The 15,048-nt window shown below is 37.9% G+C and overlaps 1 protein-coding gene across 15 annotated transcripts in view; it reads left to right on the top strand.

Moving 5' to 3' along the window:
• Positions 1–14,823, top strand: part of dlg2 (discs, large homolog 2 (Drosophila)) — a 287,192-nt gene extending 272,369 nt beyond the window's left edge. For all 15 annotated transcript variants that reach the window (XM_053645021.1, XM_053645023.1, XM_053645030.1 and 12 more), the window contains 7 exons: positions 2,880–2,979; positions 7,561–7,611; positions 7,764–7,865; positions 8,791–8,963; positions 9,265–9,374; positions 9,486–9,577; positions 13,733–14,823. In XM_053645021.1, the coding sequence (XP_053500996.1) occupies positions 2,880–2,979; positions 7,561–7,611; positions 7,764–7,865; positions 8,791–8,963; positions 9,265–9,374; positions 9,486–9,577; positions 13,733–13,839 (735 nt within the window). In that variant the 3' untranslated portion in view covers positions 13,840–14,823. The remainder of the gene's footprint in view (positions 1–2,879; positions 2,980–7,560; positions 7,612–7,763; positions 7,866–8,790; positions 8,964–9,264; positions 9,375–9,485; positions 9,578–13,732) is intronic.
• Positions 14,824–15,048: the final 225 nt, after the last annotated feature.

Here is a 15,048-nt window from a genome sequence, read left to right as displayed (position 1 = left end):
GTGTTTATTATCAATGTTCTCATGTGAAATTATGATTAAAGATGACTATATTGTTGTTGTAAAGGCTTTAAAACTCATGAATGTGTAGGTTTACTGCTTCAGAATTAGGAGAATATGTTGAGGCTTCAAGCATATACAGTGGTGCTTGAAAGTTTGTTTACCCTTTAGAATTTTCTATATATCTGCATAAATATGACCTAAACCATCATCAGATTTTCACGAGTCCTAAAAGTAGACATTGGGAACCTAGTTAAAAGAATGAGACAAAAAATATTACACTTGGTCATTTATTTATTGAGGAAAATGATCCAATATTGCATATCTGTGAGTGGCAAAAGTATGTGAGCCTCTAGGATTAGCAATTTATTGAAGGTGAAAATAGAGTCAGGTGTTTTCATTCAATGGGATGACAATCATATGCGAGTGAGTACAATGTTTTATTTAAAGAACTGGGATCTATCAAAGTCTGATCTTCATAACACCATCATACAAAAGTGTATCATGGCATGGACAAAGGAGATTTCTGAGGACCTCAGAAAAAAAGTGTTGTTGATGCTCATCAGGCTGGAAAAGGTTACAAAACCATCTCTAAAGAGTTTGGACTCCACCAATCCATAGTCGGATAGATTGTGTACAAATGGAGGAATTTCAAGACCATTGTTACCCTCCCAAGGAGTGGTCGACCAACAAAGAACGTGTAATAGCAAGACATGTAATAGTCCAACAGGTCACCCAGAGGAACCCAGAGGAACTTCTAAGCAACTAAAGGCCTCTCTCACATTCGTTAATGTTCATGATTTTTCACCCTCAGGAGAACAACTGAACAACAATGGTGTGCATGGCAGGTTTGCAAGGGGAAGGTCACTGAAACAGAACATTGCTGCCCCTCTGCAGTTTGTTAAAGATTACATGGACAAGCCAGAAGGCTTTGAAGCAATATTTTGTGGATGGATGAAACCAAAATAGAATTTTAGGTTTAAATGAGAAGGGTTATGTTTGGAGAAAGGAAAACACTGCATTCCAGCATAAGAACCCTATCTGTGAAACATGGTGGTGGTATTATCATGGTTTGGGTCTGTTTTGCTGCATCTGGGTCATGAAAGCTTGCCATCATTGATGAAGCAATGAACTCAGAATTATACCAGTGAATTCTAAAGGAAAATGTCAGGACATCTGTCTGTGAACTGAATCTCAAGAGAAAGTGGGTCATGCAGCAAGACAACGATCCTAAGCACACAAACTGTTCTACCAAAGAATGGATAAAGAAGAATAAAGTTAATGTTTTGGAATGGCCAAGTCATAGTCCTGATCTTAATCCAATAGAAATGTTGTGGATGGACCTGAAGCAAACAGTTCATGTGAGGAAACCCACCAACACACCAGAGTTGAAGCTGTTCTGTACTGAAGAAAGGGCTAAAATTTCTCCAAGCCGATGTGCAGGACTGATCAGCAGTTACCGGAAACGTTTAGTCACAGTTATTTCTGCACACGGGGGTCACACCAGATACTGAAAGCAAAGGTTCATATACTTTTGCCACTCACAGATATGTACTACTGGATAATTTCTCTCAATAAACAAATGACCAAGCACAATATTTTTGTCTCATTTGTTTAATTGGGTTCACTTTATCTACTTTTAGGACTTTTAGAAAATCTGATGATGTTTTAGGTTTATATTTATGCAGAAATGTAGAAATTTCTAAAGAGTTCACAAACTTTCAAGCACCACTGTATAGCTGATATATAGTCTAAGACACTGTAACGCACTCAAAATAAATTTGAGCAATGCATGATACATGAATGTTAGATTAGAGCAGGATAATGCACTGTTTAGTGAGCACAGGCACACATGTAACATAACATTAACATCTGCACAGATCAGCCTTACCTTATCCAAACTCTCTACTCCAGAATCACTTTTAGTAGATCATTACTAGAACATTAAGGGCTGTATTTAGAGTTCAGTTACAGTAAGCATGCATAGTAAGGATTAAATATTGAAATTCCGCACTTCACTATTCAGACATCAGATGTTACTATAGACTTAAGCACTACTCAAATAGTTGTGCATGACTTGTGTGTTGGTTCTTAATATGAACATTACAACTAGGACTATTCATGTAGCAATATACTGGCAATAAATTAGAGTCCTATTAGCGTTGCACACACTCCTCAAGAAAAAAATGGTAATCTCATAGCTCATTTTAATCATCTGAATGGACTGCCCATAAAATTAACTTATGTGTAATTTTCACATTAACGAGACATTTGAACTCAAGTCGCTGATGTGGTCACCAACTCTGAATACAGCCCTATAGACTCATGGTGTGGCTCATTCCAGCGTATCAGTTGCACAGTTTATGTAGTCCGACTGCTGCGTCAAGCCCCGAAGCCTCTCAACATCCTGCATGCTTGATTTCTTTATTTGAAACACTACTGAATGTTACATGTGTTTCTCAGCATGACTCTGCTCCCTTCTGCTGCATGGCTGGAAACTGGCTTCAGGCGTCTCCTGTCTGGTTCTGCATCTGATCATGTTGCTTTGGTTTCTATTTGTTTGACTTGTCTGACAAGTCGACCAGAGCAGAGATGCTATGGACAGCAGCGATGGTGGCAAAAACTTTTAATCAGTGAACCATTTGTAAAAGAGCACTGTCAGTTCATTGGGTAATGAATGCAATTACATATTTACCAAGCTTTTGATTTTAAAGTCTTAAATTGGATGCACAGTATAAGATCATGAATTATTCAGATGTTTTGATTAGTCTGGCCATGGCTGTTGTTTTTCCCACCTCTTTTTTGGCCCATTATTGTTTTGTCAGCATGAATGTAATGCACATCAAGCCCCCTGTCTGCCCCATGCTTTCTTTCCCACACAGTCATTCAGTGAAAAACGTAGAAAGAACTCCATCTTTTCACGAAAGTTCCCTTTCTACAAGAACAAGATGCTGGATGAGCAAGACGGCAGCGACTCGGAACGTGAGTAACTTCACACTCATTCGCACACACAGTTAGGCACATGACCACACACACGTTGCGGTAGGGTGTAAGGTCTAAGAGTGTGCAGGGAAATCCAGGGATGCGAGTGTGTGTTCTGTTCTACACTCTCTCTCTAACTTTACCTCTATGGATATTCTTCTTTCCTCTGTCCATCTCCTCTCTGTGTCCTCTCTCCTCTCTCTTTGATTTTTGCCACTGTTTCTGTGGATGGCTATCTCATGTAGGACATCTCTGGAATAGGGGACGACGGGTATGGGACAAAGACGATGAGTAAGTCTCTGCAGGAATGGTCCCACCTCTTTTAATCCCACCCCCATAAAACTTATATATATATATATATATATTCCTGATTAACCTTTCACTCTGACTGTTCAGTTTTACAATTTAGTTCATCTTTGTAGAGATTTAATGATATCTAGTGTAATCTAGTATAATCTAGTAATAATATCTGACATACAACCCTTTTAATGTCTAACACAGCTTTGACGTCTTTCTAATAGATCAATATGAATGTGGTAGCATGAGTACACATGCATATGTCTGGGTTGAAAACAACTCAAACTGGTAAATATCCCACAAAATGCATGCTATTTCAATCCATTCTCCTGGCTTATTACAATGGCCCATCTGCGAGCTTGTACTTTAAACAATTCTGGGTTAATTTCACTATTCCTCTGGATTGTGTTTATGGGTTGTAACACCTGATAATCACACCCATATGTGTTTGGGTGAGGATTCCTTCCCATCTGTCACAAGAGCATTAGTGGGCTCAGGCACTGATTTCGGGTGAGGTGGCCTGGTGCACAGTTCATCCCAAAGGTGTTCAGTGGAGTTGAGGTCAGGGCTCTGTGGAGGCCACTTGAGTTCTTTTACACAAACCTTGGCAAACCATGTCCTCGTGGACCTCACAGGGCCATTGTCATGCTGGAACAGGTAATGTAATGTTACAGCATACAGAGACATTATTGACAATTATGTGCTTCAAACTTTGTGGAAACCATTTTGGGAAGACTTGGGGCGGTTGTGGCTCAGTTGATAGAGCGGGTTGTCCATTAATCGTAGGGTTGGCGGTTCAATTCCCGGCCCACATGACTCCACATGCCGAAGTGTCCTTGGACAAGACACTGAACCCCAAGTTGCTCCCAATGGCAAGTTAGCACCTTGCATTGCAACTCTGCTACCGTGAGTGTGTGTGTGAATGGGTGATTGAGACACAGTGTAAAACGCTTTGGATAAAAGCACTATATAAGTGCACCATTTACCATTTACATATGGGTCTGATGGTCAGGTGTCCACATACTTCTGGCCATATTGTGTATTACACTTTCAACTTGCCCTTTGGTCCTCAGCCATTACAGATTAATATCTCAATACATTTCAAAGCAATATAAATGTATGTGGTAACAGAGTAAAGTAAAGAAACCCAAGTGCTGAGTAAAAATAATAATGCATTAGTGTAGGTTCATGCTACCAACCCACATGGTGAGTAATGTCAAATTAGAGAAATATAACAGCTTTAACATTCTCTAATATTGACCTCATTTCATAATGTTACAACCTGGAACTGAAATGGACTTAATTTATTTTTTTTAAACCATTTTATTTACATCATATGCACCGTATGTCTAACATTGGTTAATGACCATTTTCAAAAAGCATTTATTTTTTCCAGGCAAATTTTCAAACAGATTTTTCCACATATTCTTAATTTGAGCCCAGACTAGGCTACTCTATTTCATTCAGGTTCTTGGTTTTGAACAACTCCAGTGTAACTTCGACAGCTTAGGAGGATTATCCTGTTGTCAGGTAACCTTTGCACCAGTCTCAAGTCTCTCGCAGACTGGAACAGGTTTTCAGGATTTCTATGTATTTGGATCTTTCCATCAGGCCCTCATCCCTGACCAGTTTCCCAGTCCCTGCTGATCAAAAGCATCCCCACAACATGATACTAAAACCACCATGCTTGACTGTGGGGATGATGTTCTCAGGGAGAATGTTGGGTTTCTGCCAAATGTAATGCTTTGTGCCAAAGATAAAAAGTTCCATTTTGGTCTGATCAGACCAGAGAAGTGTTTTCTAAGTCTCTAAATGGCATTTCATATGGATTTTTTTAATTATTAATGACTTTCTTCTCACCACTCTTCCATAAAGCCCAGCCTTGTGGAATGTTCAGTCTCTTTAGCCTCTTGGTTGCATCTTTGTCTAATGCCATCCTTACTTGGTCACTGACATTTGGTGGACAGCCTCCTATAAGCAGCGTCATCTCTCTGCGGGATGTTCAACGTTTGAGAGATTATTTTTTAATTACCAAAATCTTTCCACAAATTTGTCCTGGACTTGTTTTTGAAAGCTCCTTGTGGTCTTCACAATGCTATCTGTTTTGGTCTGTTCTCTAACAAACTCTGGGACCTTCCAGGAATAGATGTATTTATACAGAGACCATGTGACACTTTAATTGCATGCAGGTGGACTCCATTCAACTAATTATGTGTCTTCTGATGCTAACTGGTTGCACCAGAAGTAATTTACGGCTTTTGCAGCAGCGTGGGTGAATACTTATGTAATCACAACTTGTAAGTTTTTTTTAAATATGTAAATAATTTTGCAAATAATAAAGATTTCTCCACATTTTATGTAGATTCATGACATAGAATTACGTTTCACTTCCAAGTTGTAACGCTACAAATTGTGGGAAAATTCAGCATACTTGTACAATGCATTGTATACTTTAGCTGTTGGAGACAGTTGAAAGATTCTGGCGTTTTCCCTTAATATCCAAGATGCACAGCAGGGAAGTAGTTGCCATTGTCTTATAAGTGTTTCAGTGGGTGAGTTTAGGACCACAGGCAGTCCAGAGAAAGATTTAGAGCTCCAGGAAGTTACACTAATCACTATTTTAAAACATTGCTTCATTTCACACCAGATATTATGCCTCCATCACTTGCCATTTATGAGATAGAAATACATGAAACTTTTCAAAATACATCTCACAGTATGTAAAGATATCTCTTTATATAATGTAAAAACATCTCACTTGAATATAAAGGAAACACAGGTGTTGAATAAGACAGTGTGGGCTCACGGTATTTTCGGAGTAGAACAGTAGAGAGCAGAAACTGAAAGACAGGCAGTAGAAAAGGATGACAGGCAGTTGTGGGGTTTCCAGTGCCTATGTAGAAGCCCACTCCTTCCTAGAGCCCAGTCATCATCTCTCCTCAGTCGCACTGATCAGATCTGATTTAATCAGGAAGCTGTTATATTGCATGACTCTCAGCTTGAAGGGCATGAAGCATCATCAGTGGAAAATAACTTGATTTTGTTAGCCTGATTACTGCCATTCTATTTCTTAGCAAATTGCCTTGATGCTTATTTTGTAAAATAAAAAGTTAGATTACATACTGGGATCTTGTCTGTACTACTGAACAAGTTTGCGCTGCAGAAGTGATGGAGATGCAAATCTAAGCCATTGCCGTGCATAAATAGGCGAGAATATAAGGAAGCCACAGTGACACAGGCATCAAAACAGGAAGTGGCCTCATTTAGTCTGGTGTATAAGGGTAAAAAAAAAAAAAAAAGAAAAAAAAGCAATGGCACACAGTTTCATTCATCTGATACTGAGATTTTTGTAATTGACCAATATGTGATAGTCAAATGCAAAAACTGAAGAAACACATTTTAAGATTGTTGTATTGAGTTTTTTGATTCATACCTTCATTTCTGTTGAATCCCTGGTTTGCCTGCATTCTGAAGTTTCTTTCGTCCTTTTCATTCTCATGTAGTAATTGGCAGAAGGGAGAGATTATGCAGATATGATATAATAGCAGAGCATGCCTTCTGCTCAGCCCCAAGATACTGTACAATCATTGCTAGTGCAGTTCAGTCTTCAACCAACTGTAGCTACACATGACATTATTTGGAAGTAGCACAAGTTTTCACAAGTCTGTCTTCTCTGGCAGAAGTGTCAAAAATACTAAATATGGAGAGGCTGGTTTACCCAGTGTTTATAAGCATCCAGACATCTCTAATAGTAGCACTACTTTGTACCAGTCTCCCTCTAATCAGATGCAGAAATCTGTTTAGTGCTGTCAATTTCTTCTGTTTCATCGCTGATTGTGTAAAACGTCTGGTATCGGTTAAATCTGTGCTCAACTCTTTAATCTGAGCAGTGGTTGCTAATGTAATCTTGATGTGTCCTTGCCTACTAGCATGCAATTATGTTACACATTCAATAATCTATTTACAGATGGCCTGAAGCTGTTGTTCTGCTGATACAGCTGCTTCTTCAAACACCATCTCGTACACCGTTCACACACTCACACACACACACACACACACACACACAGATTCAGGGGTGAAAACAGTTGTACAATGTGTTTTGTCCTATGGCTTAGCAAGTGTGTGTTCTTCTTCTTCTTTTTCTCTCTCTTTCTCTCTCTCGTTCTCTCTTTCTTTCTCTCTCTCGCTCTCTCTTTCTTTCTCTCTATCTATCTCTCTATATATCTATCGCACTCTCTATATCTCTCTATCTATCTATCGATCGCTCTCTTTCTCTCTCTCTAGGGAGCCAAGAGGATGTGATCCTCTCCTACGAGCCTGTGATTCGACAAGAAAGTAAGCACTGGCCCGTTTAAACCCAATAAGCATGGCCCAGAATTAAACACCTCTGTAAATTAACAAGTGTTGCATTAGACATTTTTCATACTGTCCTTTATTTTCAGTGCATAATAACTCAGTGTAACCTGGCTCTTCTTTTGTGTCAACAGTCAACTATGCCAGACCTGTGATTATTCTGGGGCCCATGAAAGACAGAATCAATGATGATCTCATCTCTGAATTCCCAGACAAGTTTGGCTCATGTGTGCCACGTAAGTGCCCTCAAAAAATCAACTGCCAAAAACACACACACACACTTTCTCCAGAACCGGTTTTTATTATCATGTTATATTAGCTGTATTTTTTATGAGTTAGATCTTAATTGTCCAGAATATTATTGCCCCCAAAGCATCATTTAGGAGCATTCACGTTTGTCAGTAACTGCGTAACTCAGATAGGATGTACTTCCTGTTCTCAGAAAGTCTTACTCATGTATGTTTCATACTACATAACCGCATAACCATTTTTGTTTTTGTTTGTTTGGATTTTTTCATCTTGACATCAAAATTGAAGTCACTGAAGCTTGTATTTCATCATCTACTGATTTAATAGTGTGGTGACTGTTAATACATTTTCACTATTGAAGCAAAACTTCTCGATGTCTTGGTGATTTAATCTGCTGGGTTTTCATTTGTATTGCAGTTGATATGTTTGTATCCTTTTCATTTATGTCCTGTGTGTGTGTGTGTGTGTGTGTGTGTGTGTGTGTGTGTTTGTTTTGCTTAACCATTTGCATGTATTTTTTTTTATTTAATTATTGTTGTTCATTTTTATAACCTTCTAAAAAGCGGATAACAGTTCAGGGCAAACGGGTAAGTGTGAAAAAAATCTCGAATAAATGGGAAGTTTATTGATGCTTAATATAGACACTAGCAGCCCTCAGTAACCTCAAAAACTGACATTATGCAATCCTATGTGAAGGAAAAAGTGAAGAACATGTTAATAGATTTGTTAATACAAATAACTGAGCAAGCCACATAAGACCATAAACTAACATAAGCTACAGTATGTTGGTCATAATGAAAGTATAATTCTTTTAGTAAGTGAATATTGACTGTATTTACACATTTAGGATTACTTTCAGTGTGGACTTTCACATGGATTTGGACTTACATGGTTTGTTCTATTGCAATTCAGATACTACAAGAGCAAAGAGAGAATATGAAGTTGATGGGCGAGACTACCACTTCGTCACCTCACGAGAGCAGATGGAGAAGGATATACAAGAGCACAAGTTCATTGAGGCCGGACAGTACAATGACAACCTGTATGGGACCAGCGTTCAGTCAGTTAGATACGTGGCTGAGAGGGTTAGTGTTACACAGGGTCAAATGTAGCTTTGCACTCTAGCAATGCATTTGCACACCAGAAAAGTCTTAGATCTGTTATTTTCATGTGGAAAAGGAAATGCCAACCGTGCAAAAAGTTCCGGTGCAACATGTAAATGTTTCTGTAAACTTTCCCCTACACTTAGAGCAAATTACTCTGCATGGCTGTTCTAACATTTTCAATAATTGAAAACTAATGTGAAAATTAATTTCACATCTAAGCCAGTTTTATGGCTTCAGTCTTATGTGTTCTTAATGCTTTCTATTTGTCTATTTTTTACAGGGAAAGCACTGCATACTTGACGTATCAGGAAATGCCATAAAAAGGCTACAAGTAGCACAACTCTACCCCATTGCCATCTTTATAAAGCCTAAATCCATCGAATCATTAATGTAAGCACATTTAATGCTGCTGGTGTGTATTTTGCAATATTATACTGTTTGAAAGTACAGATCATTCTGTACCAAATGTGCTATGCATTAATATGACTCATGTCTTTCCAGGGAGATGAACAAGAGGTTGACGGAAGAGCAGGCCAAGAAGACGTATGACCGGGCCATGAAGCTGGAACAGGAGTTTGGCGAGTACTTTACAGGTAACTGGGTGCTCTGCAACTGCTAAAACACTTCAGGTACTGCAGAGGGGCTACAGAAAAATATATCTTTTTTTTTTTTTTTAAAGTAGTTTGTAACCTTCAAGGAGAAATTGTATTGTTGCATATTCTAATCTCTGCTAATTGCCAGTATATAATACCAACAGTCTGGCGTTTCTAGGGTAGCCACCATAACCTAACAACTCAGTACAAACACACATACTGTATGTATACACCACTGTAGAATTTCAAAACCTCCAGAGCCATTGACACAGTCACATGTACAGTGGGGGAAATAAGTATTGGATGTGTCAACATTTTTTTTAAGTAAATATATTTCCAATGAGGCTGTTCAGATTAAATTTTCACCAGACATCAGTATTAACTCAAGAAATCCGGAAATATAAAGAATTCACAACATTAAAGTCCATAAATAAATTTATGTGGAATGACACTATGTGTATACAGTGGTTATAAAAAGTCAACACACCCCTGTTAAAATGGCAGATTTTTGTGATGTAGAAAAATGAAACCAAGAAAAATCATGTCAGAACCTTTTCTAACTTCTACCTTTATATTTATACCGAAATTTTGACCTCTTAATTAAAGTGAAAAAGAATAAGAATTATTTTGGGGGGAAAATAAAGAATGTACAACAACCTGGTTGTATAAATGTGCGCACCCCTAAACCAATACTTAGTTGAAGCACATTTACATTTTATCAAAAAGTTTTTTTTGTTTTTCTTTTTTTTCCCCTCATATCCCCTCAAATTTTTGGGTGTTTGTCACTTGATATTAATATATTGTAATTTCACAATAAAGATGAAAAGGGTTCTGACATGATTTAAGCTTTTAATCAAGTTTCTTCTTTTTTTCCATCACCAAAACCTGTCAGAGTTTCGTTATATGTGTATATGTGTATATGCGTACATGCGTGATATCAGTGTGAATTCCAGCCACTACTTAATGATGTTTTAATACACACACAATAAATACAACTACACACAGTTCCTGAGAAAGAAAGAAAACGTGAAACGTGAAAGAAAAAGTGTATTTAAAGACACAATGTTTAACACTGCATTTTCTTATTGAAGGAATAAGCATTACTATAAAACTCTGATTTTTAATTTATTAATGAGTCATGTGATCAGGTAAAATGTATTACAATCCTGTTTCTGAAGTAATTCCATAATTAGCAGATAAAAACTGTCATACTGAAATTCTGGGTTCAAATTCTATTCAAATCTCTATAATACTTATCAATAAAAACACACACACATTGAAATATTTATGATCCCGTGTTCTACTTTTAGTCACCTAACATGTCTATGAATACATGTTACCTAAGGATTATGGCTAAATGACTCGTTCATTTGAAGCAGGAAATGGAAATCTGAATAAAGGCCAGTTCCTGGCATACGTCTTTTTCACTTATTTAAAAAATATATATATATATATATATATATATATATATATATATATATATATATATATATATAGATATATAGATAGATAGATAGATAGATAGATAGATTTCTATTTATATATTTAAAAGCAAACAAACAAAACAAGTAGGCATCCTGAAAGTGATGGTACAAGTAAAACAATTTATAACAAAACTTTTTTTTAAATACACTTCAATTGATTATTATGATAATAGATTAATATGAGCAAAGAAGGCTGTGAAAAACTGTCTTTATTGTGTGACCTTTTGATCTATTGTTAAAAAAATTCACAACAATACTCTGCTCTCATGGATATCAAACAATTTCAAACACAACACATGTTTATCCTATATATATATATATATATATATATATATATATATATATATATATATATATATATATATATATACAGTATCTCACAAAAGTGAGTACACCCCTCACATTTTTGTAAATATTTGATTATATCTTTTCATGTGACAACACTGAAGAAATGATGACACTTTGCTACAATGTAAAGTAGTGAGTGTACATCTTGTGTAACAGTGTAAATTTGCTGTCCCCTCAAAATAACTCAACACACAGCCATTAATGTCTAAACCGCTGGCAACAAAAGTGAGAACACCCCTAAGTGAAAATGTCCAAATTGGGCCCAATTAGCCATTTTCCCTCCCTGGTGTCATCTGACTTGTTAGTGTTACAAGGTCTCAGGTGTGAATGGGGAGCAGGTGTGTTAAATTTGGTGTCATCGCTCTCACACTCCCTCATACTGGTCACTGGAAGGATCTGAAAAAAAGAATTGTTGCTCTACATAAAGATGGCCTAGGCTATAAGATGATTGCCAAGACCCTGACACTGAGCTGCAGCACGGTGGCCAAGACCATACAGCGGTTTAACAGGACAGGTTCCTCTCAGACCAGGCCTTGCCATGGTCGACCAAAGAAGTTGAGTGAACGTGCTCAGCGTCATATCCAGAGGTTGTCTTTGGGAAATAGACGTATGGGTGCCGCCAGCATTGCTGCAGAGGATGAAGGGGTGGTGGGCTCAGCCTGTCAGTGCTCAGACCATACGCCGCACACTGCATCAAATTTCTCTGCATGTCTGTCGTCCCAGAAGGAAGCCTCTTCTAAAGATGATGCACAAGAAAGCCCACAAACAGTTTGCTGAAGACAAGCAGACTAAGGACATGGATTACTGGAACCAGGTCCTGTGGTCTGATGAGACCAAGAAAAACTTATTTGGTTCAGATGGTGTCAAGCGTGTGTGGCGGCAACCAGGTGAGGAGTACAAAGACAAGTGTGTCTGCCTACAGTCAAGCATGATGGTGGGAGTGTCATGGTCTGGGGCTGCATGAGTGCTGCCGGCACTGGGGAGCTACAGGTCATTGAGGGAACCATGAATGCCAACATGTATTGTGACATCCTGAAGCAGAGCATGATCAGTATGCAGTATTCCAGCATGATAACAACCCCAAACACACCTCCAAGATGACCACTGCCTTGCTAAAGAAGCTGAGGGTGAAGGTGATGGACTGGCCAAGCATGTCTCCAGACCTAAACCCTATTGAGAATCTTGTGCATCCTCAAACGGAAGGTGGAGGAGCACAAGGTCTCTAACATCCACCAGATCCGTGATGTTGTCATGGAGGAGTGGAAGAGGACTCCAGTGGCAACCTGTGAAGCTCTGGTGAACTCCATGCCCAAGAGGGTTAAGGCAGTGCTGGAAAATAATGGTGGTCACAGAAAATATTGACACTTTGGGCCCAATTTGGACATTTTCATTTAGGAGTGTACTCACTTTTGTTGCCAGCGGTTTAGACATTAATGGCTGTGAGTTGAGTTATTTTGAGGGGACAGCAAATTTACACTGTTATACAAGCTGCACACTCACTACTTTACATTGTAGCAAAGTGTCATTTCTTCAGTGTTGTCACATGAAAAGATATAATCAAATATTTACAATAATGTGAGGGGTGTACTCACTTTTGTGAGATACTGTGTATATATATATATATATATATATATATATATATATATATATATATATATATATATTTGTTAAATATAGGTTTGCAACAATTGTTGGCACCCTTTTAGTCAATACTTTGTGCTACCTCTCTTTGACAAGACAACAACTCTGAGTTTTCTCCTATAATGTCTGATGAGGTTGTAGAATATATGGTAAGGGACCTGACACCATTCCTCCATGCAGAATTTCACTATTTGATCCGCTTCATATCCATGAGAGTAGAGTGTTTTTGTGAATCTTTTTAACAAAAGATCAAAAGGTTATACAATAAAGACAGTGTTTCACAGCCTTCTTTGCTCATATTTACCAAGGGTGCCAATATTAGTGGAGTGCACTGTATGTCATTTGTTTAAATATAAGCAAGAAGAAAAGCATTACTGTGGTAAAAAATTGTTTATTTTTTTTAATGAGGCATTTATAATTGGTTTATAATAAAGCTAGGATATTACCTCCTCATGATTTTTCAGCTGATTATAGTGTCTTCTGTGGTGTTATAAAATTACAGGCTTATTACTTTAAATGGATTTAAATACAAAATATTATACGTAATAAAAATGTAAAACATTTGTCAGTGTAGGAGCTTGTTATCTTCATATAGGAAGGTTTAAAAAATAAAAAAGTGTGAAAGAAAATGCATTTAGCAAATTAACTTTTCCTTGTGTTTCATTTTCTCTGTCACTCATAGCACTGGTGCAAGTAGACACGCTGGAGGATATTTACACTCAGTGTAAGATGGTAATAGAGGAGCAGTCAGGACCTTATATCTGGATTCCCTCCAAAGAGAAGCTATAAGGAACAAACTCCCCTGCCAGGGACCTCTGGACTGCAAAAAGAAAAAGAAAAAAAAAAGAAAAAAAGGGAAAAAACAGAAGAAAAAAAACATAGGCATCATTTGTAACATATGATAAATTATTATGGTAATGTTTCTTACTCATAATTCTAGTGAATATAATTTCATTTGTTTGTTTGTTGTTTGTTTGTTTATCTGTTCTGTTGCAAAATTTTTTCACTTTCAATATGAATGTTTCTGAATGTACACCACAAAGTGTTGGAGACATTTTTTGACCTCGAAAAAAGGGACTGTTTGTATATATATATTGGATAGTATTTTTCATTAAGCGAAAAAAATGATCACACGCATCAAAATGTACACTGGCCGTTTTCTTTCATGTTAATCCCCGTTGGAGTTTGAACAGGAAGGACGGAGCAGACAGGGTCAGGACTCTGGAAGATGGATGATCTTCACACCACCACCGTCATCGTAAATGATATCGGTTTTGTTCGCTTCATGTCCGGCCGCTGTCCTGCAGGACCCTTCTCCCCACCGTCAGCTCTCTCTCTGCAGCGCTCTACGTCTCGCCCAATTCAGATCTATGCATTCCACTTCTCCGTATTTGTACATCGATTTTCCTATTTATTTTTGTTTCACGTCATCCCCTTTATTTTTGTGATTTCTTGAAGATTTCTATTGTACACGTAGCTATGGAACGATGCTTTAATTTGTGTGAACTGTAAAAAGGGGATACAGCTAGGTATAGGCACTATATATGACACTATATTTTGCTATTTATATTGATATAGGGCACAACAGAAAACAGAACAGAACTTATTTATAAGATATGTATAACTTTGTTTTAAAAAGTTAAACACTTTTGAAAAGGATTTTATTGGCGTAAGATACAGCTGAGTCAGCAGAAGTAGAAACAGTTGGGGTGTTGTGCATCCTGTGAAAATTAGTCTTCATTAAGGAAGTGTGTGTGTGTGTGTGTGTGTGTGTGTGTGTTGGGTGGGTGGGTGTGTGTGCTGGGTGTGTGTGTGTGTGTGTGTGGGTGTGTGTGTGTGTGGGTGTGTGTGTGTGTGTTGGGTGGGTGTGTGTGTGTGTGTGTTGGGTGGGTGTGTGTGTGTGTGTGTGCTGGGTGTGTGTGTGCTGTGTGTGTGTGTGTGTTGGGAGGGTGTGTGTGTGTGTGCTGGGTGTGTGTGTGTGTTGGTGGGTGGGTGGGT

The sequence above is a fragment of the Ictalurus furcatus genome, chromosome 16, assembly GCF_023375685.1.
Source record: "Ictalurus furcatus strain D&B chromosome 16, Billie_1.0, whole genome shotgun sequence".
Classification (NCBI taxonomy): domain Eukaryota; kingdom Metazoa; phylum Chordata; class Actinopteri; order Siluriformes; family Ictaluridae; genus Ictalurus; species Ictalurus furcatus.
This window is presented reverse-complemented; position numbering and strand designations above follow the sequence as displayed.